The 26,071-nt window shown below is 31.1% G+C and overlaps 3 protein-coding genes across 3 annotated transcripts; 2 read left to right on the top strand and 1 right to left on the bottom strand.

The window, feature by feature from the left end:
* Positions 1 to 482: 482 nt before the first annotated feature.
* On the top strand, positions 483 to 1,820 carry LOC129908782 (ATP synthase subunit gamma, mitochondrial). Its single transcript, XM_055985543.1, has 2 exons — positions 483 to 636; positions 704 to 1,820. The coding sequence occupies exon 2, from the start codon at positions 715 to 717 to the stop codon at positions 1,609 to 1,611; it is 897 nt and encodes a 298-aa protein (XP_055841518.1). The 5' UTR covers positions 483 to 636; positions 704 to 714; the 3' UTR covers positions 1,612 to 1,820.
* Positions 1,821 to 5,897: 4,077 nt separating this feature from the next.
* On the bottom strand, positions 5,898 to 17,884 carry LOC129908785 (surfeit locus protein 4 homolog). Its single transcript, XM_055985546.1, has 5 exons — positions 17,590 to 17,884; positions 7,327 to 7,590; positions 7,024 to 7,254; positions 6,783 to 6,962; positions 5,898 to 6,713 (listed from the first exon to the last, which is right to left on the bottom strand). The coding sequence occupies exons 1-5, from the start codon at positions 17,638 to 17,640 to the stop codon at positions 6,627 to 6,629; spliced, it is 813 nt and encodes a 270-aa protein (XP_055841521.1). The 5' UTR covers positions 17,641 to 17,884; the 3' UTR covers positions 5,898 to 6,626.
* Positions 17,885 to 19,337: 1,453 nt separating this feature from the next.
* LOC129908773 (uncharacterized) lies at positions 19,338 to 24,185 on the top strand. The gene is made up of 3 exons (XM_055985534.1): positions 19,338 to 19,962; positions 22,733 to 23,600; positions 23,653 to 24,185. The coding sequence occupies exons 1-3, from the start codon at positions 19,498 to 19,500 to the stop codon at positions 24,063 to 24,065; spliced, it is 1,746 nt and encodes a 581-aa protein (XP_055841509.1). The 5' UTR covers positions 19,338 to 19,497; the 3' UTR covers positions 24,066 to 24,185.
* Positions 24,186 to 26,071: the final 1,886 nt, after the last annotated feature.

Genomic DNA, 26,071 nt, shown 5'->3' with positions numbered 1-26,071 from the left:
TTATTTTATTTTATTTTATTTTATTTTATTTTATTTTATTTTATTTTATTTTATTTTATTTTATTTTATTTTATTTTATTTCATTTTATTTTATTTTAGTTTATTTTATTTTATTTTATTTTATTTTATTTTATTTTATTTTATTTTATTTTATTTTATTTTATTTTATTTTATTTTATTTTATTTTATTTTATTTTACTTCATTATTTTATTGAGTGCGAACTACTCTTAAGCAATCCCGATGTAATCAGTGCCTTTAAATAAATAATTCTCCCATACGCTCGCAGCGCCACGTACAAATTTTTCGTTAAACAAATAAAATCCTCTTAAATTTCCCAATTAGAATTTACTTCAACAAAAACTACATTTCCTTTAAAAATATTCATTTTTTCTTTGAAATTTACACAATTAATCCATATTCCTTTCCAATTAGATCTTATATCTTAATAAATATTTCATCAAATCATCTCTATTCCCAAAATCAATAAAATATTTGACAACTGTCATCTGTCAAAATTCCAAACCGGTACATACATAAGAGGAAATTTCTAATACATCACATCTCCGAACACTATTTTCACCTTACATAAGCCACTAGCCATTCCTCTGTCATTTCGGTCATATCGTGAAAAATTGGTATAAAGAAAATTTCCAATTTATTTAATTATTAATCTTTAAACAATATAAAAACATTATATTCCAGCTTGAACGAAAATGATGCAACGCGCTGCACTAAACACCACCGCCCTTCTGGTACCCATCGTTGAAAATGGACTCCAGCAGCAGCGTGGTATGGCCACCCTCAAATCAATTTCAATGCGATTGAAGTCCGTCAAGAACATTCAAAAAATTACGCAATCCATGAAAATGGTCTCAGCTGCCAAATACGCTCGTGCTGAACGTGATCTAAAGCAAGCTCGTCCCTACGGCCAGGGTGCCAAGCAGTTCTTCGAAAAGACCGAAGTTACCAATGACGAAGCCTCCGAACCCAAGAAGCTTCTGATTGCTGTCACATCCGATCGTGGTTTGTGTGGAGCCGTGCACTCTGGTGTTGCTCGTGAAATCCGTAACACTTTGGCTGTCGATGACACCAAGACCAAAGTCATTTGCATTGGTGACAAGTCGCGTGCTATTTTGCAACGATTGTACAGCAAGAACATAATTCTTGTTGCCAATGAAGTTGGTCGTTTGCCACCCACTTTCTTGGATGCTTCTCGCATCGCTCATGAAGTCATGACTTGTGGGTATGACTTTACTGAGGGTAAACTTGTTTTCAACAAGTTCAAGTCGGTGGTTTCATACGAAATGAGCCTGTTGCCACTTTACAGTGCTCCAGTTGTAGAGAAATCAGAGAAGTTGGTTGTCTATGATTCTTTAGATGCTGAGGTTATCCAAAGCTACTTGGAATACTCGATGGCTTCTTTGATTTATTACTGCATGAAGGAGGGAGCTTGTTCAGAGCAATCGGCACGTATGACTGCTATGGATAACTCGTCGAAGAATGCCGGAGAGATGATTGACAAGTTAACTTTGACTTTCAATCGTACTAGACAGTCTGTCATTACTGGAGAACTTATTGAAATTATTTCCGGTGCTGCTGCTCTAACATAAATTAAATACGATGTTGTAATAAGAATTTTAATTGTTTTTTGTCTTAAATAAAAATCTAACAACAACAACAATAAAATATTCGATTAGTTATATAATTATGGCGAAAAAATGAAGACAATTTAAAAAAAAAAGAGAACATGAAAAGAACTCAATGTAATTGCAATCCTAGATTCAGATTCAATAAATGGAAATTACCAACAATAAATAAAGGATTTTTGTTTGTTTACATTCTTGGTTTTGTTAGGCTATTATAAAGCTATTTATTATAGGGTTTGTTGGGAATCTTAAGAGGAATTGTTATTCCCAAAATATAATTTGTTCCCAGAAATGTATTCTGCTCTTGGGAATTTTTCTTAAATTCTATTATTAGGGATCTTATTAATTAAAGTAACAGTTAAATTCCAAGTTAAGTTTCCGATAGGAATATATGTGTGGATCAGAATCAAAACCCATTTTATCCACTTTTTTTGATTTCGAGTAAATCGAGAAAAACTTGTATCTCGTAAACGAAACATTCTTTAGTACTTTTTTAAATGCAGGATTGATTCAATTAGGATTCCCTACAATTCAAGTCCAGAAATCGTGATCTGAGGGTTTAAGTTTTAGAGCTATACCCAAAACAAATATGGATATAATGGATTTTGAAAATCACCTCTGAATTTCAGGCCAAAATAAGAAAATATGGCATTCAAAAAAACTCAATTAAAAACGAGAAAACTTTATTTCCTTTTTTTTAACTACGCCTACTTTCTTGAACAAATAAATTCAAACCTAAATGCCGAAATTTTTTTTTCAAAGATCCGTATAAATTTTCGGATATTCCCATCTAATCTCATCCCATGGATAAAATGGTTTTTGAATTTCAAATTTATTTTAGAAATAATATTTTGAATGGATATAATGGATTTTGATGCGAATAAAATTGTTTGGATATAATGGGTTTTGAAACAAAAACTCAAGTGGATAAAATGGGTTTTGAAATTAACCTCTAACTTTGTGGTCTGATTTCTACGCCAAAAAATGTAGTTAGAGACTCAAACTTGGGCGCAACGTATGTATTTGAATACTAGAAACAAAACCTCATACCTAAGTCATTTTTTTTGAAAAGTGGATATAATGGGTTTTGATTCTGATCCACACATATATTCCGAAGGAATTTAAAAAGAAGAATGTTCTCAATTCGTTTTTTTACCACTTACTTCATAACTTTGGACTGGGTGAACCGATTTTGATGATCCTTTTTTGCATTTCAATTTCGTCCAGTTCTGGATTTAGAATCTATGAGAAAACCATAAATCTAAGTTTCGACCATAGAAGTCGGTTCTATTTTTTTTGATAAAAATGATTTCGGCCTTATAGCGAAGTCTATGCGTATCTAAAATTTGCTACGATTCACGAAAAAAATAATCACAAAATCCGATCGTAGTGTCGATTTGTGTGAAATTTTCAATTACGAACGAATTCTGTGATTGTTTTTTCGGGAATCGTAGGAAATTTCCGATACGAATGGAAATCGTGATAAGGCCAAAACCACGAATCTGCAAAATTGTAGTATTGAGAACAACGGCTTCAAAGTTTTGGAAACTCATACAATCTTTAGAAACTTTAGCTGCTCCAAATTCTGTATTCGTACCAATTTTGCGGATTCATAGGTTTTTTGAAAAAAACGAACGGATCTACAATCCGACAAATTTTTGCTGGTTTCAATCCGAGTAGCAATTTCCAACATAAAAGTCCAATGGAAATCAGTATGGATTCAAAATTCGATCGAATATTAGAACAGCCGTGATTATATTGAGGTACCTTAATTCCAGTTACCAAAAAATTAGGAGGATGCTTAAAATATTTCCGCGAAGTTAATTGTTATGGGAAAGACTACAATTGTGTATTCATTTCGTTGATACCCTTGTGCTTCGCAGTTTAAGCCTAGTATGCTGCTGAAGCGATACGAAAATGTTTATACAAAATACGAAATCATAAACGAAAATTTTGTTATCCTTTTCGTTGCTCTGTACACAGCTTGGACAACGAAATTCTTACCCATTCTAGAATATTTCGATACCTTCCCGTAAGAATGTATTAAGCGACATTTTTAAAATTGTTCAGGAAACGCAAAAAACAAAAAACTTAGATGGTTGTATCTTTTTTGGTAGCAGTTTCCAAGAAATAATTTTGTCTGTATGACCTTAAGAGTTCATTCCATTTATTTATTCTTTATCCTCATCATTTTTTAACATTTTTTTGATCATATTGTCTCCAATACCGCGAAATGGTTCTGGAACCATATATGATACTGTGGCACCTGCTTTTGTTAAGGAGTCTGCTACTTCGTTTCCCCAGCAGAGTGTTACGTCTTTTGAAGTTCGTTCATCTTCATGTTTGGAGGTAATGACATAGGAGTTTATAGATTTCAATGCGGCTTGGCTATCTGATATGCTGGCAATATTAAGGTTTTTGTATTTTCTCTCTGCACATTTATCTATAGAATTTATTTCCGTTTGAAATATGCTAACTGCCTCTTTGGAATTGAAAGTTTGGTTCAAGGTATAAATATTTCTGCACCAGTTCTATCAGCGTTCTCGATCCATCAGTATAATTAATTGATGGTGTTAGGATTGAAAGTGCAATTGGTGAATTCAATTACCAACTCTGCTATATTTGAAATTTTTCTCGAAATAGTATTTCTTTATCATGCATTTTCTTGGAATATCAAGGAGTTTGAATCTATTATGTTCGATGTAGAAGATATGTATAAGAAAAAGGATGCTTCAAATTTTTAAAATCTTGTTTTCCTTTGGCTTTTTTAGACCTGGTTATGACCTTCTTGACATTGAGATCAACACAAGTATAAAAGAAGATCAAGTAAAAGGTTACTAAGGCGTATGAGTAACTTTTTTCTTATTAAAAAAAAAAAACTAACAGTAAAAATGAACTTTTGTTCTGACCAAATACATAGAAGCATTTAACCTTTCTTGAACATTAATTTATCTTTAAAGTTATTATATTGGTCATTTGGATGGTAGAATGCTAGCGTTATAGATCTTTTTCACTGAGATTAAAAGAGTTTTGAAAGAGAATGAAATGAAATCATCAGATGTACATATTTGTATGTTTCTATTGAAGAGAATTGATACCTTTCGGCTTTCAGATTGTCTGATAGGATGCGATAGAGTAAAAAAAACTACACATATTTAAAGCTTGTTTTTAAATAGTAGGTTGTTGGGAATTCTACAACTCCTGCTGATCACATAAACTCGAACTTACCACCAACCACTCAACAAAGACATACCGAGTATTCTACTGTATTATCAATTGTTTTGCATGAAGTTTCTATAAAATTAATCATTGGTTAACCGTCTATTGGTTACCATCTATCTTGAGTTCTATTGATCGCATCGTCAAGATTGATGTCTTCAGGCTTAGGAGAAATGTCAGGGCACCAGTCCTTATGAATTTGTGTGAATTTAGCCGACTCACATTAAAAGGCTGCGATTTTTGAACACTTTTTTGTAGAGCGTTAAATTCTCTACAAAAAATATTTGATCGGCATGGAATTGATCCTTCACTAGTTATAAAAATCAGAAGTGTGTTATTTCTTGGCATTTTTTGACGTTCAATAACTCTTGATCAAATGGTTCAAATGTGCAAATTCCTTATATTTTAATTTTTTTTTTTTCGAAAAAATATTTACACAACAGATTTATGCAAATTATGCCATAATAGTAAAAATGCAAAAATATGCACAAACGATTAAAGATTCGAAAATAATAAGTTACTATGCTTACTCCTTTCAAAAATATGCATATGCATTGAAATCCTAGCCCTATATTAAAGGTATATAAAGCAATAGTGATACACTCAAAAAATTAAAAGATGTACTCCAATCATTTTGATCTTAAATCTAGTGAGAACCATTCCGCATACTGCAGGCTGTTCAAATAAATTGATTACCACAAGAACTGTTGCTGGAATTCGTCATTTTGATCAAATCTTTTTTGAAAAAAAGTAGTATTGAATTACCCTTAATTTGAAGCAAATCCATCCAAAGGTGTAGGCTATATCCCGAAATAGAGACAGAAAATAATTGTAATCTCACCTTGTTTTAATATATTCTTTCTTCAATGAACGGTTAACTAAAAATGGTTTCTGTAAAAATTGTATTAAATCATGTTTTGCTAAAAAAATAAAAATGTTGAACAAAACAAAAAGAAACTAAAATTCATCAAAAGGTGAAAATGTAAAAAAAATAAAATATTTTTGTCACCCTGTTTTTAAAAAGTTCACAATTTTCATTTTTCGTTTTATTTTTTATCATCATTTCATAAACTTATACATTAATCAAAAAATAAAAATAATTTTCATTTCGTTTTGTTTTCTTTTTTTTTTAACACGTTTTACATTTTACAAATGTTTTCTTTTTTTTTTGGATTTAAAATTGTTTCGTTTTTTTTTTCTTGGGAATCACATTAAGTAAAAAAAATAATATGTTTGTCTGTAAGCTGAATGCACTTTTCAGATTTAAAAAACAAATTGTCAAATGGAATTTTGTGTTTAAAATTAAGTTTGAAGACATTTACAAAAATTTGATTTCAAGAGTTTATGTTGTTTTTGTTGAACTGTTTTTTGTACATAATAAATGTTTTTATTTTCCATTTAAATGTCCACATTTAAATAGAACGTGCAACAACAAAATATTTACCCTTCTTATTTATAATAACACGACGGCGGTTTTACGTTAACAAAAAAAAAAAAAATAGGACAAAAGTAGTTTTAACTTAATGACTAACATTGGAAAAGAGAAAGGAAATTAATTTGACTTGAAAAATTTTAAAACTTGCTTATAAATCGTCTCTAGTTTGAATTAATTAATTTATTATTTTTTTTAAATGCGCGGTCTTTGAAAGAATTTAAGGATATATTTTTTTTTCTCTTTGAAAAACTCAATTTTCCCCCTTTTGTTTTTTTGTTTTTTATAAAAAAAATTCTATATTTAGGTAAAAAATATTTTTTTTAGTCTACCACTTCTTTTTGTGCTCATCCATTGAAACGCCACCGGGTCCTAGTGACACGATCATCAATAGACCACCAATGACTGAGAGTGTCTGAGAAAAGAAAGAAATTTAATTTAATAACACTTACACAAAAGAATAGTAAAAAAAGTGAGGTTTTACCTGGAAGAAGTCGTATTTAAGGAAATCTCTCAAAGGCTTGTATGCGGGAATGGTCCACCACGCGTTATGATACAAATTCAAAACAGTCAAAAGTACTACGAGAATAAGTGCAGACAATTTGGTTTTGTAGCCAATAGTGACCATAACCATCAGAATTGAACCAATAATATCTTGAACGATCTAAATATTAATCAGATTAGTAACTCAATTTCTGAAATAAAAAAAACATTCTCCATCTTACTTGCAAGAAACTAAATTCAAAACGAATAAGTGTAATGAACATAAAAGCGAGCAAAATACGTCCAGCAAGTTGCATAACATTTTTTGGTTTGTTCTCGCCCAATGATGGAACTCCAGCAAATAAACTGCGTCCTTCAACTCTCGATTCGGCTAGAACAAGCAGTAATGCTCCAATTAAAGCTAAATTACGTAGCAAAAATTGAGGATCCCATAAAATTGAATAAGCGATTGTCTAAAAATAAAATACAACGAACAAAAATATAAGTAAGTGGTTTATATTTTTTGAAATGAAAGAATAACTCACCTGCAAAACAACAATAAAGAAAAGTACTCCGACAGCAATTTCGACCTTAAATCTAGTGAGAACCATTCCGCAGCCTCCTAATTGTCCAAATAAATTGATTAATACAAAAACTGTTGCTAGAAATTTGCCACAGCCCCAGCTCATGTCCATGTATTCGCGTTGTTCGTTCCATTGGAACCACATACGGAGACCATCCTCAAAGAATGTAGCTATAAGGCAGAGTCGTGCAACTGTTGGCAGGATGTTCTTTCCTTTACGTATAACCTTTATAAAAAAAGAAAGAAAAATTGTTATTGTTTTGGTACAGTTTTTACTGCGAGCCACAGCTCCAAAAATATATTAGTTAACGAAGACTAAACTTAATTATAAAATAAATGCAAAAAATCGTGTAGTCTTGGTTAATATTTTAAAATGACATGGGTCGCTTCCAGGACAAAAGTGGGAGGTGAATGTCACCCTTTTTGGTATTTCGTAAAGGCAAAACAATCAATTTTCTAACTGATTTTTTTATTCATTGGATTGTTTTTACATTGTTTGTATTTTGTAATAAAATTTTGCTTTCATATTATTTGAATTCTTTAAGGGACAATTTTTCTATAGTCAGATAAACATCAGGAATAAAAGTTTTTTTATATTGATATTATTCTTCTTTGAGTCTAACTGACGATTGGAAAATCAGGACTAAGTAGTTGCACTTGTACTTTGAATTACACATGTGGAATTGCAGCTTTTAAGCTAATAGGGAACTGGGCAGTGAACAGGCTCAAAGTTTTTGCTTTGATGCTGTTCTAGCTAAGTTCTCATAATTAGTAATTAAATTTTTTTCAATTTATCAGGTGAAGTTAGTTGTGATCTAGTAAACTTTTTCACTTTTTTTTTACAAAAAAAAAAACAGTAACTATTGTTTTTTTTTAGACACACTACAAACTTTCGATCGGCCGACAGTTTAGTCGGTCTCTAATCAGTATGAAAGTGCGCACACTACAACGATTAAGTATCGGCCGATCAAAAAGTTTTTAGAATCTATTTTGGGTCTACAATAAAAAAAAAAATGAAAAATGAGTTACCTACTCAACTTGGAAGAACGATGAATACAATTCACTTGTTTTCTGGGGGTTGCATTTTATTTTTTTAATTGAACTATTGAATATTATTTACACTCATGCTTAAATTAAACGCGCCCTTTTTTGTCCTACAGAAAAATTATTTTATTATTTTATATGTGATGAGACTACAGTGATGTTTAATTCAAGGGATGTTATGAAATTTGTGTAAAAAAAGTTTGCTGAGAGTTGTCTTATGCGCCAAAGGAGGCAAATTAATTAATGAATAACATTGGCCAACATTCAAACATTTTCCATACCGTTGTTAATCATTTCTTACTAAATGGAGAGTGCTAATTTAGAAAACAACATAATTTTTTCCTAGCTGCTCTAGTTTTAAATTTTTCATACTTAAAAATAGTCTATTGAATAGACCCTTTTGGATGGAACAAATTCGTTCAAGAGTTTTTATTGCTGATTATGATTCCTTGCCATACAAGAATACTCCAGCCAAAAGTGCTACTAAATCCGTTGGTGCATTTCTGAGAAAACGGCAACACTGGTCGGTTTTCAGTTTTTTTGATTTAACTCGAAAACCAAGCCTGACTTTGAAATGGTTCAAAGACACTTTTCATAGCAAATTAAATTTTCTGTCAAGTTAAGATGGTTAATAAATTTTAAAAATTATTTTTGACTAAAATTCTAACCTAAAATCAAAGAAAAAAAAGTTAAAAAATTGACAATTTTATTTTTTCTTACTAAATCAAGGGGCATTTTGTGTATGTAGCCGGGACGTCCAAACTTTGTACTAATGAAATAAAGTAGAGGTAAAATCCTTTGATAATATGCAATTTTAATTTTTTTTTGTCAAGAAACAACTTAAATGTACCTATTCAAAAATTAGCACTTTTTCTAAATTTCTGACTTTTTTTAGTTAAAAGCAAGTTTTTAAAACTCGATAAAATCGTATTAATTGGTAACTTTTTGACTTTTAAAGTAAACATACTTCGAAGGATTGATTTAATATAAACTAAATATGGCAAACAAAAAAATTTATTTGCATCCTTATGGCCTTTTGTGCAATTTTGTGTATGTGCATTTTTATAAATACGGGTTGAATGGATGGGCGGAGAGCCATTAGCTTTGGTCTATTGCATAGAAGAACATTTAATACCAACTCTTTTACTGTTTTCAATGGCCTGAAAAACAATTCTTGAAAAATCTGCGACCAACGAAAAGTTTCTCTTGAAAAACGAAAACAATACTCTAATGAGTTTGAAACAAAATAGCTCAGGCAAATTAGTAAACCCAATTGCACTTTTCGCGGGATAAATTTTTTTCATGGAACGTGTTTAGGTGAATGTCCTAATAGTAAAAGTGAATTTTTTGGGATGATAAGATATCGGAAACAGCCGCCATCTTGGAAAAGAGGTCGGTGCCGTTTTTATTTTATAACTCCATTTTTACTCATTTAAACCAAAAATGTCCAAGGATAGACTTATTATAAATTAAATTATCTAAAAAATGATATACAAATGAATTCCGTGAACTAGTTAAATTCAATTTTATAGTCGGTCAAAGTCCAGGTTCTTCTCGCAAGGTTAAGACAATATGACATTTTTTCAAATATCCGAAGAACTTTTTTTTTGTTTGGGATTTTCTTAAAGAATGAATTATAGCACTTTTAAATATCTATAAAATGAGCCCTTTCTCGTAACTGTAACCAACATAATGTATGAGCCACCTAACGTCGAAGTTCACATTCTACTAGTCAAAAGTGAGAAAATAACAAGTTTTCTTCTATTAGATCGAGCAAATTTTTGAAATGGAGGCATAACCAAAATATAAGTAAACAGTTTTTTAACTATATTCGTCTAAATATTGAATTCAAAGTTTGAAATCTTTAATGTTAACCTTTATATGGTTTTCGAGGTTTTAAATGAAGTGAATTTTCCAATTAATGTGAATAAGCTAAAGTGACATTATTTATAATTCTAAATATAAGAACTGATGCCCTGTCATTTTTCCTAAACATGAACACCTCAATCTCAGCATTACGATAAGTATAACTCAAGATATGAGGCGTGTAAGCCGTTATGTTTTCGAGACTATTGTGTTTAATTTTTGATTGTTTATTTGAACTATTGAAATGTTCAGTTAAAAAATCGTATATCATGACTTCGACGTTTGGTTGCTTCTGCAATGTGATGGTTACAAAAACAATAAAGGGTTCATTTCATCGATAATTAAAAGTGCTATAATTCATTCTTTAAGAAAATCCCAAACAAATAAAAAGTTCTTCAGATATTTGAAAAAATGTCATATTGTCTTAACCTTGCGAGAAGAACCTGGACTTTGACCGACTATAAAATTGAATTTAACCAGTTCACGGAATTCATTTGTATATCATTTTTTAGATAATTTAATTTATAATAAGTCTATCCTTGGACATTTTTGGTTTAAATGAGTAAAAATGGAGTTATAAAATAAAAACGGCACCGACCTCTTTTCCAAGATGGCGGCTGTTCCCGATATCTTATCATCCCAAAAAATTCACTTTTACTATAAGGACATTCACCTAAACACGTTCCATGAAAAAAATTTATCCCGCGAAAAGTGCAATTGGATTTACTAATTTGCCTGAGCTATTTTGTTTTTTTTTTATACACTATCAGTTCATAGCCGAAGAGCGCTTAAACTCATTAGAGTATGAGTTTTAAACTCATTAGAGTATTGTTTTCGTTTTTCAAGAGAAACTTTTCGTTGGTCGCAGATTTTTCAAGAATTGTTTTTCAGGCCATTGAAAACAGTAAAAGAGTTGGTATTAAATGTTCTTCTATGCAATAGACCAAAGCTAATGGCTCTCCGTCCATCCATTCAACCCGTATTTATAAAAATGCACATACACAAAATTGCACAAAAGGCCATAAGGATGCAAATAAATTTTTTTGTTTGCCATATTTAGTTTAAATTAAATCAATCCTTCGAAGTATGTTTACTTTAAAAGTCAAAAAGTTACCAATTAATACGATTTTATCGAGTTTTAAAAACTTGCTTTTAACTAAAAAAGTCAGAAATTTAGAAAAAGTGCTAATTTTTGAATAGGTACATTTAAGTTGTTTCTTGACAAAAAAAAATTAAAATTGCATATTATCAAAGGATTTTACCTCTACTTTATTTCATTAGTACAAAGTTTGGACGTCCCGGCTACATACACAAAATGCCCCTTGATTTAGTAAGAAAAAATAAAATTGTCAATTTTTTAACTTTTTTTTCTTTGATTTTAGGTTAGAATTTTAGTCAAAAATAATTTTTAAAATTTATTAACCATCTTAACTTGACAGAAAATTTAATTTGCTATGAAAAGTGTCTTTGAACCATTTCAAAGTCAGGCTTGGTTTTCGAGTTAAATCAAAAAAACTGAAAACCGACCAGTGTTGCCGTTTTCTCAGAAATGCACTAACGGATTTAGTAGCACTTTTGGCTGGAGTATTCTTGTATGCCAAGGAATCATAATCGCCAATAAAAAGTCTTGAACGAATTTGTTCTATTTTTGCTCTGGAGCTCGGGTCTATTAAATAGACTAAAAGGCATACAAATTCATACAAATTTTTTTTTGTTATTTTTTTTAATTTAAAATTTTTATTTTTTGTATTTTTAGCTGAACCAAAATATATTAAATTCGAAATAATTGTTTCCAGTAAAGCTTTAAAACGTATGCAATTAGAAAATCTAAAAAAATAGAATGAAATAACGGCCAAAATTCGAAAAATAAAAATATTTCAAAAATTAGAGTTCCTATTAGAAACCAGTTTAGCTTTTAGGCTTACTGAACCCAAATACATTGGGCACGTTCAAACACCTATCGGATAGGCTATCTGGGATACCCGTATCTGGAATATCTCTTTGAACGAAAAGCTATCCAGATAGCTTGCCAAAGCAGCTACAAAAAATATGAGAAAAATTTAGAAGAGGAAATTGTTTCTTTTGAGGAAACTCCTTTTTTTTTTATTATTGCATAGTCCTTGCTTCTTTGCTAATTTTTAACATTGTTTACAACAACAAAAAAGCTATCCGATAGTTTTATGTTAACTGTCTGAACGTGCCCATTAGGTTTAATTTTCCCTTTTTTTTTTTTGGAAAATGTTAACAAACAGTTAAAATAAGCATATATTTAAAATAAAATGCGAAAAACGTAAATATTTCAAAGTAAGAGCTCCTAGAAAGAAAAGAATACATGATTTTTAGACTTACTCAAAATACGAAAAACTTAATAATTAGTTTGAACATGCCCCCAAATGTGAAAAATTAAATATTTCAAAAACTAGAGCTGCTAGAAAGAAACCAATATGTTTTTTGGGTTAACTGACCCCAAATTTATAAAATTTTATTAAAAAAAACAGAAAATTAACTTAAAATCCCCCACAAACTGCAGACTTTTTACTGGCCGATAGTTTGTTCTGTTCATTGTTTATTACACGTAAATCGCATCGAGAAGGACTTTGATTCGATTTTTTTTAAGTAATTTGGCATTAGTTTGAAGGCATTTGTGTAGCAAAACAAACTTTTTTTTCAATCATTCAAACTTTTTGATCGGCCAATGCTTAAAAAAGAGGAACTGCTCAATTCGTCTGTATTTTTTTTTTACTTCAGAAGTTTCGAATTTGTTATTAAAACTCATTTTGCACAAAATTACAATTTCTGACTCTACCCTTTTGTTACCCTTGACCAAAGAAATTTAAATTCAATATCAATAAGGCGAAAAATCGACGTGATTTATTTTCGATTACTTTATTTGTGCAGATTAGACAAATGCCTTTTTGATTATTAGAATTGTGATAATTACTGACTTATCAAGATACAATGTACAATAAGGTAGACATGTACTTTCAAAAAGAAAAGGAAAAAAAAACTTAAATAAATATGTACCTATTATCTTCTATTACCTACCTGTAAAGGACACCTAAATTAAACAACAATTAAACCATCATCATCAGAAAGAAATTGAAAGCAAATTTTAACACAATTAGAGCTTAAAAAGAATAAGATTTCGCATTCCCATGCATAACAATGTTAATTGATGATCACATCACTTTTGCTTTCGTGCTTTCGTTGAGTGAAAGCAGAATGTGTGTATAATGAATGGCAATGAAAAAAAAAAAACAACAACGACGTCTTGCTTTTAAACTTTACTTAATTTTCCCTCTACACATGCTGCTCCAAAATTAAACAGCTGCTACATAGCAAATAGCAAAAACAACAACATAAAGAGTACAATTCTTCAATCAAAATGATAATAATCTATTCTTGTATCTAACTCTCTATTCCCATAGAAGTATCCAATCCATATCCACATGGAAGCTTAATCAACCTCAAGTAGGTAGTAAGTTCGCTTTATTTACTCGTGACGTGTCTCTCAATCTCTTAATTAACTATGCAAATCCAATCGTAAGAGATATACCGACTACCTAGCTGGTTTATGCGTATAAGGTAACTCAAATGCCTGTCAGGTATACCCAGGGCCGGCCCTATCACATGTGCAAGATGTGCCAATGCACACGGCGCAGAGCTCTAGGGGCGCAAACTCTCGAAAAAAAACTGTACTAATATGCTATGATTTTTCTTATATTAGTCTGCTTTGAATATGGTTTTTTTTAGCCATTTCTAGACAATTAAATACAAACAAATTTCTAAGCATGCAAATTACAACATTTTATCATTTCGATAAAAATCCTTGACAGGTATTATGTTGTACACATTAATGCCCATAATAATTAATTCAAATAAAAAAATTCAAAAAAATCTATCTACCTTCATACGTGCAAGATTTTTGTTTGCACGATTCACTCGAAAATCTCCATAGAAAAAAAAAAAACAGTAGAAAAAATATACTAAATTCTTATCTTCCATACAATCGTTTGAGTAGAAACGTGCAATTTTCAGATTGGCACATATGGTAATTCACATGACCAAAATTTAAGGTTGAAAATGAACTAAACAATGTGAATGTTTGAATTTGAAGTGAATGTTTCCTACAGCAGCAGGCAGGGGCATATTTCTCGACGAGGAACATCCAATAAATCAGCTATGTACATTATCAAATTTAAATTTCAGTATCTCCGTCACATCGTGCCTCACGGATAAAATTTTAGTATTTTTGAATTATTCCGACCACAAACAATATTTCCCAATATTAAATGGAGCTTTACTATTGATTTTTGGGGTCGTCGATACACTAACTACATGTAGTTGATGTAGCTTGTCGAGAAACAGCCTCCAGCAGGACGCGACGTAGACGGTGCAGGTATATATATTTCTTGCACACAAGGAAATTGTCTCATCTCAACCTTAATGCGCTCAATGAATATTAAAAAGTTTTTTTTTACATAGAAATCATGTAGATTTGCCCAAAAAGAGCAAGAAGGGAAATGAAAATAATTGCGGTTATTCTCGGCGCACTTGTTTCTTTTTATTTCATTTGAATTGTTGACAATAATGGCAAGGCTTTGATAAAGTGTTTTCTTTAATGAATATTTGTTTGAAAACATAACATTACCTAAGAAATATGTGTTGGTCGTGATTTGTGCTAGGGAAAGGTAAAGCCGAGCTTTGAAAATGAACAGCTTGCATCAAAAGGGCAACAAGTCCAAATTGTCCAAATTTTGTGGGAAATAACAAATAAAAACTGCAAGATAAATTTTTTCAGGAATGTATGACATGCTATTTAAACAAATTGCATAGGCGTAATTCCATGAGAGCATATAGGCATATTTTTGTATGTTTTTCGCTCTTATTTCTTTACCCATCACTAAAATAAGTATTTTAATATATTAACACTTAGTATATTAATTTGTTTCATTGTTTCTAATATTAAAAGTATCCCAACTATTCTGCTTTCTGAGAATATCTTCAAATAAGACGTTAGAATGTCATACCTGTTACATCTTATTTGAAGATATTCCCAGAAAGCTCAATAGTTGCGATACTTTCAATATTAGAAACAATGAAACAAATTAATTTATACTAAGTGTTAGGGCCAATTTGTTCACAGTCGATTATCTTTTAATCAAGGATTATTCCATACAAAAATCCTTGGTTAAAAGATAATCGAGTGTGAAAAAACCGGCCCTTAATGTATTAAGGCCCATTTGCTCATACTAGTCATAAATTCTCATCTTAGCTAGGTCGAACATAACTCTTGTGTTTTACTTAGTTTATTCTAAGTTGCTAAAAAATATTTATGTTTAACCTAGCAATGATTTACTTTCATGATATAAATCGCTGAGAACTTCAAATTCAAAAGTCAAATCAATAGAAACGTCAAATAATTTAAATAGATTTTGAGCAATTTAGCAATTAATATACAACAACATCGTTAAATTTTCAAGTTTGTGTCTTTATCTTGCGGAATAAAAGTGTAAAAAAGTATATTTGAGCCAAAAATAAGTGTTAATTGGTTAAACAAAAATTATTCGTGTGTGTGTGTAAATGTGCTGGTGTGTCAAAATTAGTCAATGAAATATGACAGCAAAATAGTGCCTCATACAAAAAACTGTGGTGTAAATTGTACCATCTGTGGATGGTTTAAGTTAATGAATGTAAGTTTATTTTTATTAAATTGATAATAATTCATGTCCTTTGTACTACCGACATCAATTTTTGAGCGACATTCTTGCTTTTTTCATAAAATAAAAGTGCCTAGGTAGAACATAACAGCTTAAGTTCTACTATTTCTTCCCCCTAAGTTATGTTAAACTTAGAGGAATTTATGACACAGTTTGAAGTTCGTGCAAACCGTAATGTAGAACTTAAGGGTTTAGGTTTCACATAAATATTTAAGACTCGTTTCAGCAAATGGGCCTAAAATACTTAACTAAGTGAATAGTTAAATAATTAAAATAGAAAAACATACAAATATCTGCTAAAACGATACCATGGAATTACCTATAGGTAATTTAACATTTTGTTAATCAAGTTTTAGGGTAAATACAAAATATATGTCATTACTGCGATTTTTAAAGTTTGTGTCTGTCTAGGCAGATCCTGCAAGATCCTTAGTTGCTATGTTAATGTTAAGTAGGATTAGGCTTACTGGGGATACTTTGTGAAAAAAACACATTCGAAAGTCAATGAAATGAATTACTTAAAATAACGGGCCCCACAGGGGGCGCTCGTTTGGGTCCGACCGACCCTGACATATACCTATTTTTTTCATAATATTTTTGTTTGAACAACATGATTGTGTATTTTTTTTGTCTTTTTTCTTTCTAATACGTGGTGTCTCGATAAAAATGATAAAGAAAGACCTTAGTATTTGAACGAGACAAAAACAGAAGTAAAAATTGAAGAAAGAAAGGTTAGACCAAAAATCTGCCAATTTAAAGTAGGTACTTTTGAGTATTAAGTAACCACATAGACCCCATGGAGATTATCATTTATTCAAAGTTATGTCGTGGCTTGTGTTGATTGTCGACTATCGAGTTGTAGTGTTTTTGTTACAAAACCTGTTTCTCGGTGCTCTGCAATCTACATTTTATAAAATTCAACACGAAACTTGAATAAATTTTCCTTTCTTTTAAAGAATTTCAAATTGGGTCGACTTGAGGCTACGAGCGAAAGTGGTCAAACAGAAAAAATGCTACTGACCAACCAACTGGTTCGAAGATGGTGAAAATGGGTTTTATTGAATATGCATGAATGCATGGAGTATTTGGAAGATGTTAATGGACCAAAAGAAGAAGGGGGAGGGAAAAGAGGGAAAGACACTCGAGGACATTCAAGAAAAAATTCACATAACTTTTACTGTTAATCGAGAGAACAATTACCTAAACAAACAACAGTTGTATGTGGTTCTTAAAAATAAAATAGAACACAGAAAACAACACACGACCAAAAAGGAACAACACGAGCAAAGCTGAGAGAAACCAAAACCAACACAAAAAAAAAGAAATATTTTCATTTCTGAATTATTTGTTCGTGAAATTCATCGATGACGTTGACATTTTTTGGTTTTCGTAGGCAACAACACACAATGGCAGAAAAAGTTGAAATGTGTGCTTCACCACGACGACGACGACAACGAAACAGGGGGTCGTTTTCGCGTGTGGATAAAAATGATTTTGGCAAAAATGTTGATGAATTTTCATATTTTTCATCATTCAGCCAGACTTTTGAGATATTTTAAGATTGTATTTTCGACATGACAACTTTTGATTCTTACCTGATCGGCGACGTCCTCCGTTTTGGAAATATATTCGTTGGGGATGTTCATGATTGTTTTTTCACTTTTGTTGAAGGTTTATAAAGGATCACGCACTCACACACTGTGTAAATTTGAAGAAAAGACACCTGATTGCAATTATAATATAGTTTTAATTTTTTTAATATGTTAAACAAAAAAAAAACTAAAACGGAATTTTTTTTTGGAATCAAGTTATCTACGCTCTAGTAGAGCGATCGTTTTTTACAGCAGTGGCTAGCGAGCAGGCGAGGAACGAAGAAAATGCCAACTTGTAGAAGTAGATGGGCCAAAATTTGTGGAGCTGTCATGTAGGTTTTTTGCATATTGCATGAGAGTGAAAGAGATAAAGGGTGGGTTTGAAATGAAAGTTATGAAGAATTTTATGGTGTTTTGATATGTTGTTGTTCTTTTCTATTTTTTTTGGTTTTCGTTGTGTGTGTGTTGTGTGTGGATTGTGAAAATGTCAAATGATGTGTAAGTTCCACATAATCCACATAATCCACAAGAAATAGTGTACAGTAGGAGACGAAAAGATAAAATAAAATATTAAGGAAGAGATTACATCGGAAGTCATCATATCACATTTTTGTAGTTGCGAATATGTCGCTTTGAAACGCTGATTGACCAGAACAGAAAGGTATCAATAGCGGTTAAAGGAAATTTTAATAATAAAGCTGTTTTGTTGACAAACCTAGGTGAATAGAATACAAAAAATAAGAAAAAAAACAGACGGATTATGAATTACTGACATTTTTCTTTCGAAACATCAGCAATTCCCTTGCCAAATATTGACACACAAATTGTTGTGCGTACTACAACTTTTTTTGTCCTAGATGTCAGAAATGACAGAGTGTAGATACTAAATCTAGTTGTATTTTTGTTTGTATTTACAAAATTTGATCTGTGAATCTTACTAAACTTAGTCAGTATAACTATGTACAGTTGGAAACGAAAATTTAATTTTCAGCCCGAACTGCATAGTATAAATATGACAAATACGTTTCGATTTTGTTCTCCATTCCATTCAATTCAATTCAATTCAATTCAATTCAATTCAATTCAATTCAATTCAATTCAATTCAATTCAATTCAATTCAATTCAATTCAATTCAATTCAATTCAATTCAATTCAATTCAATTCAATTCAATTCAATTCAATTCAATTCAATTCCATTCAATTCAATTCAATTCAATTCAATTCAATTCAATTCAATTCAATTGATACAGGTCAATTCAATTCAATTCAATTCAATTCAATTCAATTCAATTAAATTCCATTCAATTCAATTCAATTCAATTCAATTCAATTCAATTCAATTCAATTCAATTCAATTCAATTCAATTCAATTCAATTCAATTCAATTCAATTCAATTCAATTCAATTCAATTCAATTCAATTCAATTCAATTCAATTCAATTCAATTCAATTCAATTCAATTCAATTCAATTCAATTCAATTCAATTCAATTCAATTCAATTCAATTCAATCCAATTCAATTCAATTCAATTCAATTCAATTCAATTCAATTCAATTTTATTTTATTTTATTTAATTTTTTTTTATTTTATTTTAGTGATACCACAGCCTAAACTTTTAAAAAGAATTTCATTCAAACTCTTCTCTCAAACTGTACACATCAATTTTGGATTTACCATTGTGAATTGAGAACAATTCACAATGGTAACTATTGTGAGAACACATAAAAGAAAATGTCAAAAAAAAGAAAATAAAATAAATAACAAAACTGCGTAAATTTTCACCAAAATTACAAAAATTGAAAATTATTATTATTCTTGTTTTTAAATGTTAAATGTTTGAATATATTTAAATAATATATTATTACTTTCAAATAAAATATCTACATTGAATAAAAGAAACAAACGAAAAATGGATCAAATGGTTGATTGGCAAAACAATTATCAAAACATTCGTGATCGCGGCCAACATTTGCTGGACACTGAAAAATGGGCCGACTGTCGATTCCTTGTAGGCACTCCGCCCAATCAGAAACTTCTCCCTGGCCATAAGCTCATTCTGGCCATGGCATCGCCAGTTTTCGAACGAATGTTCTATGGCAATTTGCCAGACAAAACTGATCCCATTGTGATACCCGATGTCCAGCCGGAAGCCTTCCACGCCATGTTGGAGTACATTTACTCTGACAAAATTAATATAAGTTCATTTGACAAAGCCTGTGAACTATGCTATGTGGCTAAGAAATATCTGTTGCCTCATGTTGTTGCACAATGTACGCACTTTTTATGGGCTGATTTGAGTCCTAAGAATGCCTGCCGGGCGTATGAATTTGCTAAGCTCTTCGATGAACCAAGGCTAATGCAGAGCAGTATGGAGGTATGTTCAAGTTCTTGGATATATATGTATGTAACCCCAAAAGGTTACAAGTTTTCCTTCTCCCTACTCTTTTGCCCTCTTTCTCGCCTTATCACTTCTCACTTCCTTTAAATCCTTAATAAACACCTCCCTGTCTCGTCCATTATTTCATTCACTTTTTCCCTTATTTTCTTTGCTTCATCTTCGTCTAACCCTCAACAACCCTCACAAACTCTACACTTCTCACCCACAGTACGATCTTTCTCTCACTTCATTCCCTAGCCTGAGTTACTATTCTCCTTGTTCTTAATGTCTTCTACGCCGCTTTCAAATATTGCGGGATCCTCTCTACAGTTACTTCCTTATGTCCCCTTGTATTTTGATCTTTTTTCATGTCTTTTATTGGTTCCTGCCTTTCCTTATTCTGTTCACTTCTTTCTTCTTTTTTTAAATCTTTACAGATTATTTACATTTTTTATTTCTGATGGTAATTCATTACACAGTTAAAAACCACGATAAAAAAAGAGGATTTTGAGATCTGGTATCTGCGTGGAATTGAATTCTGAAGTCATCATTTGATCCTTAATTATAAGGTTGCATGTCTCCTGCATAGTTAATGTTCTATGTCAAATATACGGGAACCATATCGTCGGCACAACGCCAAAACCGCGAATCTGCATTTTTGTATATTTTCACTTTAATCCATCATTTTACTTGTTATCGGTCCCTCTACTCACTCTGCGTCGATCCCAATCCTCCATCTGTTGCCTAGAAGCCTAAACTATCAATTTCCGTTTCCATAAGATTGAATGAGTTTCTAAAACTTTGAATCTGTTTCTGTTTTCTTAAAGCTACAGTTTTGCAGAATCGTGGTTTTGGCTTTGTGCCCATGATATCATATCTAATTTTGAAAATAAACATCAAATGAAACACTCGTTACTATGTACCTACGCATTCAATTAAGACACGACAAAATAGGATTTTATTGCGCCAAAACTCATTTTCAAAAATAGTGTCGAAAATGTTTAATATTTTCAGGAAACGCTCTAAGTACTTGAATTTATAGAATTCGAGTAACCGTTATTGGAAAACCTGGGATGGAATCGTCAAGCGCTATAGTCTATAGTTGATAGTCAAAAAACGACAATTTTGCTCCAAAATTTATCTTTTATTGACTATCAATTATCGATTATCGCTTTAGCCGATTTTATACCTGATGCACTATTCTTTTATGTAAAAATCAGTAATGAGCAACATTAACTTTGTTTTTTTATTGAGTGGTTTTTTTCAACAATTTTTTTTTTTCAAAAGACCGCCAAAAACCAGCAATCTCGCGCAACCTCTTCTCTTTACATTTTCTTGGTTAGTTAGTCTTGGTACTTTGAGATTAACTTGCCAAAAACAAAAAATAATATCCAACATATCTTTTTATACAATATGTGATAACACCAACAAAATAAAACTTTTTTTGTTACTGAAACCAAATTACACTTTTCTATAATATTTTAGTGTCTTAAATCTTAAGTCGTAAAAATTCAATCATATCACGTTTTGGAGATATTCTCGTTTTTTGTTAACATTTCTTAGGGTTAAGTCTTGTTTAAATTAAATTTGTAAGGGTTTCTTTATACAAAAGGAGAAGAGCACTTTTAATATTTGTTGTAGGTAACTACATTTTAAATAAAAATTATTATCTTTAACAATAAAAATGAGCTTTTATAGACTAAAGCAAAAAAGCCTTTATAGACTAAATTTCTTTACTCTCGCAACTTTTTTTGCATCCGGATCCGCATTAATTATTGCGGATGTGCAAACAAATGCAGATGACCAAATGCATGCGGCAGCTCTGCATTCATTTTATTTTTGGTTTTGATGACAAATTGAATGTTTTACATGAATCATTGGCTTTTTGGCACCAACTACGAAAAAAAACCCTTTCACCTAAATTGTTTTTCTTTTCCAAACTTAACGTTTTTAACAAATTTTATTAGGGTGACCCATCATTAATGTTTTCACTCAAAAAACACCCTTTTAAGTATATGTTCTTATTCTTACTTTGGATTCTTGATTATAATCTCAAAAGTAACATAATTGCTGAATTTCAATATTGTACCACTATTACTACTCACTTTTTCCAATGCACCCATATTTTCTCTACACTTAAAAAAAAAAACACCCTTTCAATTTTAACTAACTTTTATAACCATTGATTTTATCGGACTTATCGCGGATTTCCCCCCAAAAAACACCCTTTCACCTAAAGTATTTGTATAGACTGCCAACCAAGAATCTAGGTTTCTGTTATAAACGAAACATTTGTATCAATTTTCGTTTGTGTAACATTTTTGTCCCAGTTTTTGTGACACTAATTCCGATTCATCATTTCTTAAAAAAAAAACACCCTTTCAGTCAAGATAATATTCTAGACTTTTTAGGTTCTTAGCTCTTATAAGAAACGAAACTTTTTCACCAAGTTTAAAAAATTACTAAAATGTATGTCAGCTGTTACGATACCTTTCTCATACATAACTTAACCCATAAAAAAAAACCCTTTCACCAAAAATACGAACTATATTTTTGACCTTCACCCCGTCCCTCTTGTCCGCGAAAAAAATACCATTCTATACAATTTTTTCTTATAGATTTTTTTTTATCCTTGGTTCTTATCCCATAAGCAAACTTTTTGCCAAGTTTCATGGATGTAACAATTTTTTTTAAATGCCAATATTACCTGTACTAATATCACATCGAAGAACTTGAAATTGATGGTCTTTGTTTTTTTTTCTTTCAGATAATTGCAGCTAAGACCAAAGAAGTCTTAGCAGATCCCAATTTCTGTGACATAGAAATGTCTACTTTTCTAACAATTCTGGACTGCGATAAACTCAACATCGAAACCGAGTTAGATCTGTTCAATGCCTTGTTGCGTTACGCCATGGAACGAGGCTGTATGCCAGACGACGATGACAATTTGCCCAGTACCAGCAGTAAATGTCATGGAGATCAATCTGAATCGCATAGCATTGACGAAGAACATCCCGTTGTAGATGTAGAATCAATGCATGAGACCATTGAACCGGATGATATGGAAGAACCAAAACCAGAGGTATCTTCAGAACAGCTGCAACAGCAGCACCACGATGACCAACAAAACGTTGACATGGATGCCCAGCGGAAGATAACCGATCAAAGTGTAATGAAACAGGCGGTAAAGAAGATTCGTTTCCTTACCATGACACCTCAGCAGTTCGCTGAAGGTCCAGCACGATCCAAGCTATTACAGCAAAATGAAGCTCTTTCAATTTTAATCAAAATATCCAGTCCATGCATCAATGACTGTCCAATGCCCGAGGGATTCTGTACGTCTCGTATTTCGAGAAAAGTCAATTTCCCCCCACCGAGCAGCCACGATAACTATGACGACTATCGCATTTCGGCTGCAGATAGAAAGAAACCTTTACTCTTCCCATCGGTGAGCACTTCGCTCTTTGACCTTACTCCTCCGAGTATAAGTAGTCGCTTTGCCGACAGCGATCTAACCAACGATACACGACGATCATACTGCGTGCGGACTATTCAGCAGCAGTTTGACTATCGCAATACTAGCGTCACTGACTGTGGTTTGACCTTCCAGGTTGACACAAATATCATGATAACTGGTTCGTATAAGTCACCTTTTAAGAGTCAAAATGTTAATAACCTTCTTTTTAGGTGTCCAAGTGCCAACTCAGGTTCTATGTGGAGAACTAATGAATTCAGCTGGATTTTCGGAACGTTATGCTGAAATTCTTTATGCTCACGTTCAAGATATGCAAGGATCTCGACTCACATACACTCATTGCACTTCGCGAGTGCGTTACGATTCAATGTTGGAAATTTCATTCGATCGACCAGTTTATATTTATCGCAATCGTATTTACAAGATTTATGTGGTCTTTAATAAGATCGGATGGTATCCGATGTACACATGTGTGCCGGATATTATTTGTAATAGAGTTAAGTTTATGTTTAATGTTGGAGCACCCGGTGAATCTATGCGCGATGGATTGATAAGAGCTATTGTATTTTTGCATACTGACAATCAATCACCATCGCCAGATAGAGCTGCTGTTATGTTGGAATAATAATGATGTGTAATTTGTATGCTTTTTATTGAATGTTAGTTTGTAGTTTCCTTAGGTGTCCTTTTTTTATTTTTTTTTTTCTGTCTGTATTGAGATCAATAAAAAATGTAATAGCGAAAAGTTATGTGGTTTTTTTATTTTGGAATTTGCTTTTGTTTTTTTTTTAATTTTTTTAATTTATGTGTATGTTTGGACAAAATCGTTCTGAATAAGGAATTTTTTAAAGTTAACGATATATTTGAGAATGTAATGAGGCCGTGAGAACCATTTTTGATTTTTCCTCATTTTTTAACCGACATTTTTTAACCGATTTTGATTTTGGTTTAGTCTGACTATGGCATCTATGAGAAAACCGTTATATGTGTAAGTTTCGATCAAATAGGTAAATCTAGTTAAAAATCGAGATCTGAAATATTTGATCTCAGATCAAAAAATTATATCTTTTGGCAAATAGAATTTGAGGTACTAGTTTTTTCCGGTATAGTTAATTTTTTTTTTGTGGCAAATGAAAAATTAAATTTGACTTTGTATGGAGAAAATTGATCTTCTGGCATATGATTTTTAAGCTTGTAATCTTTTTCTTTTTTTTGCTCTTAAAATCTTAATAAACATAATTTTACTATTTTTAGAAAAATTAAATTTTCTCAATAAGGGCCCCTATGGTCTTTTTTAGTTTTTGGACAAAGCTCATTATTTGATAAGAAAATAACGGGTATTCTGTCTTTGTCACAAACGATTACTTCATTTTAAACGATTTTTTTTTATAAAAAAGCTTTTATATTTAGTTAAATATCGATATAGTATAGAAGTACATAATTCGCGACCTTAGAACAACAAGGTTCTAACCGACAATTTTGAAAAAAAATGAGTTATATATCAAATCTAGGTAAAATCGCTATCTTTTTTGCTCTATCTCTTTCCGTTTCGAAGATAACCTGGGCTACAGAGTTCTATCTACACAATTTTCATTTGAGATTTCTAACTTCTAACTTCCACTTAGAACTTTGTTTCACAAAATATCCAGAGATACAGAGTTCTATCTGCCTCTTTTTCGATTTGATTTGAGAGCAATAGGGTTCTAACTGCAAACAATTTTGCAGTTAGAACTTTGTTACATGTTTAGACGAAAAAATTGAATGCTGAGCAATAAGACTTTGTTTATTTTTTGGAATTAATTATAAAAATAATAAATAATAGCTGCAATCCACCACTCTTAAACAAAAGGAAAAAAATTATTTAAATCTCTTTATTTCAATGCATCCCAATTCTTCAATATCGAATAACTAAGGTCATAAGAATAAAAATTGTAGGTACATACATTATGTAGAACTTTATTTTTCTAAATTTAAATTTAAAGTCAAATTTAAGGGTTAAAAATGTGTTTTTATTAGTGTTTTAAGCTAAAATCTTAAAGATTTCCTATAAACTCATCGAATTATAAACAAAAAATCAAACTTTTCATATGTTTCAATATTCAGAAGCGTTTTTATCAAAACATACTTGGGTGTACTTAGAACCTTGTTGTTCTAGGGTCGCGAATTAGAAAAATGAATTAGGTACATATCTGGATTACAAAAAAAATAATTTTTTTAAAAATCATTTTTAGAAACGGGGCATTACTTTTTTAAAATTTTGGTTTTAAGTGTTGTAATAATTAATAACGCCCATATTATTGACAAATTTCAAAACAAGTTTTATATCAAAACATATTTTGTGACTGCTTAAATTTGGAATACCTCGACCATTTTGTCTTCTAGATGTCAAATCTCTCGATAATAGTGAAAAGGTAATAGACTTGGTAAGCTTAGATAAACCATATTTAGCTATTTAATTATATAGCATAATTATAATTATTACAAAATAGCAAAATATGGTTTATCTAAGTTTGCCAAGTCTATTAGGTTCCGTTTTTGAAATATTAAATTTATTAAAATGCAAAAAAAACTTTTTATATAACGTGTAATCCAACTGATATTCTGATATCATAAGACGCTTAATTAAAGAAG

The sequence above is a fragment of the Episyrphus balteatus genome, chromosome 2 (assembly GCF_945859705.1).
Source record: "Episyrphus balteatus chromosome 2, idEpiBalt1.1, whole genome shotgun sequence".
Lineage (NCBI taxonomy): Eukaryota > Metazoa > Arthropoda > Insecta > Diptera > Syrphidae > Episyrphus > Episyrphus balteatus.
Note: the sequence above shows the minus strand (reverse complement) of the source record. Positions and strands in the feature narration are given on the sequence as shown.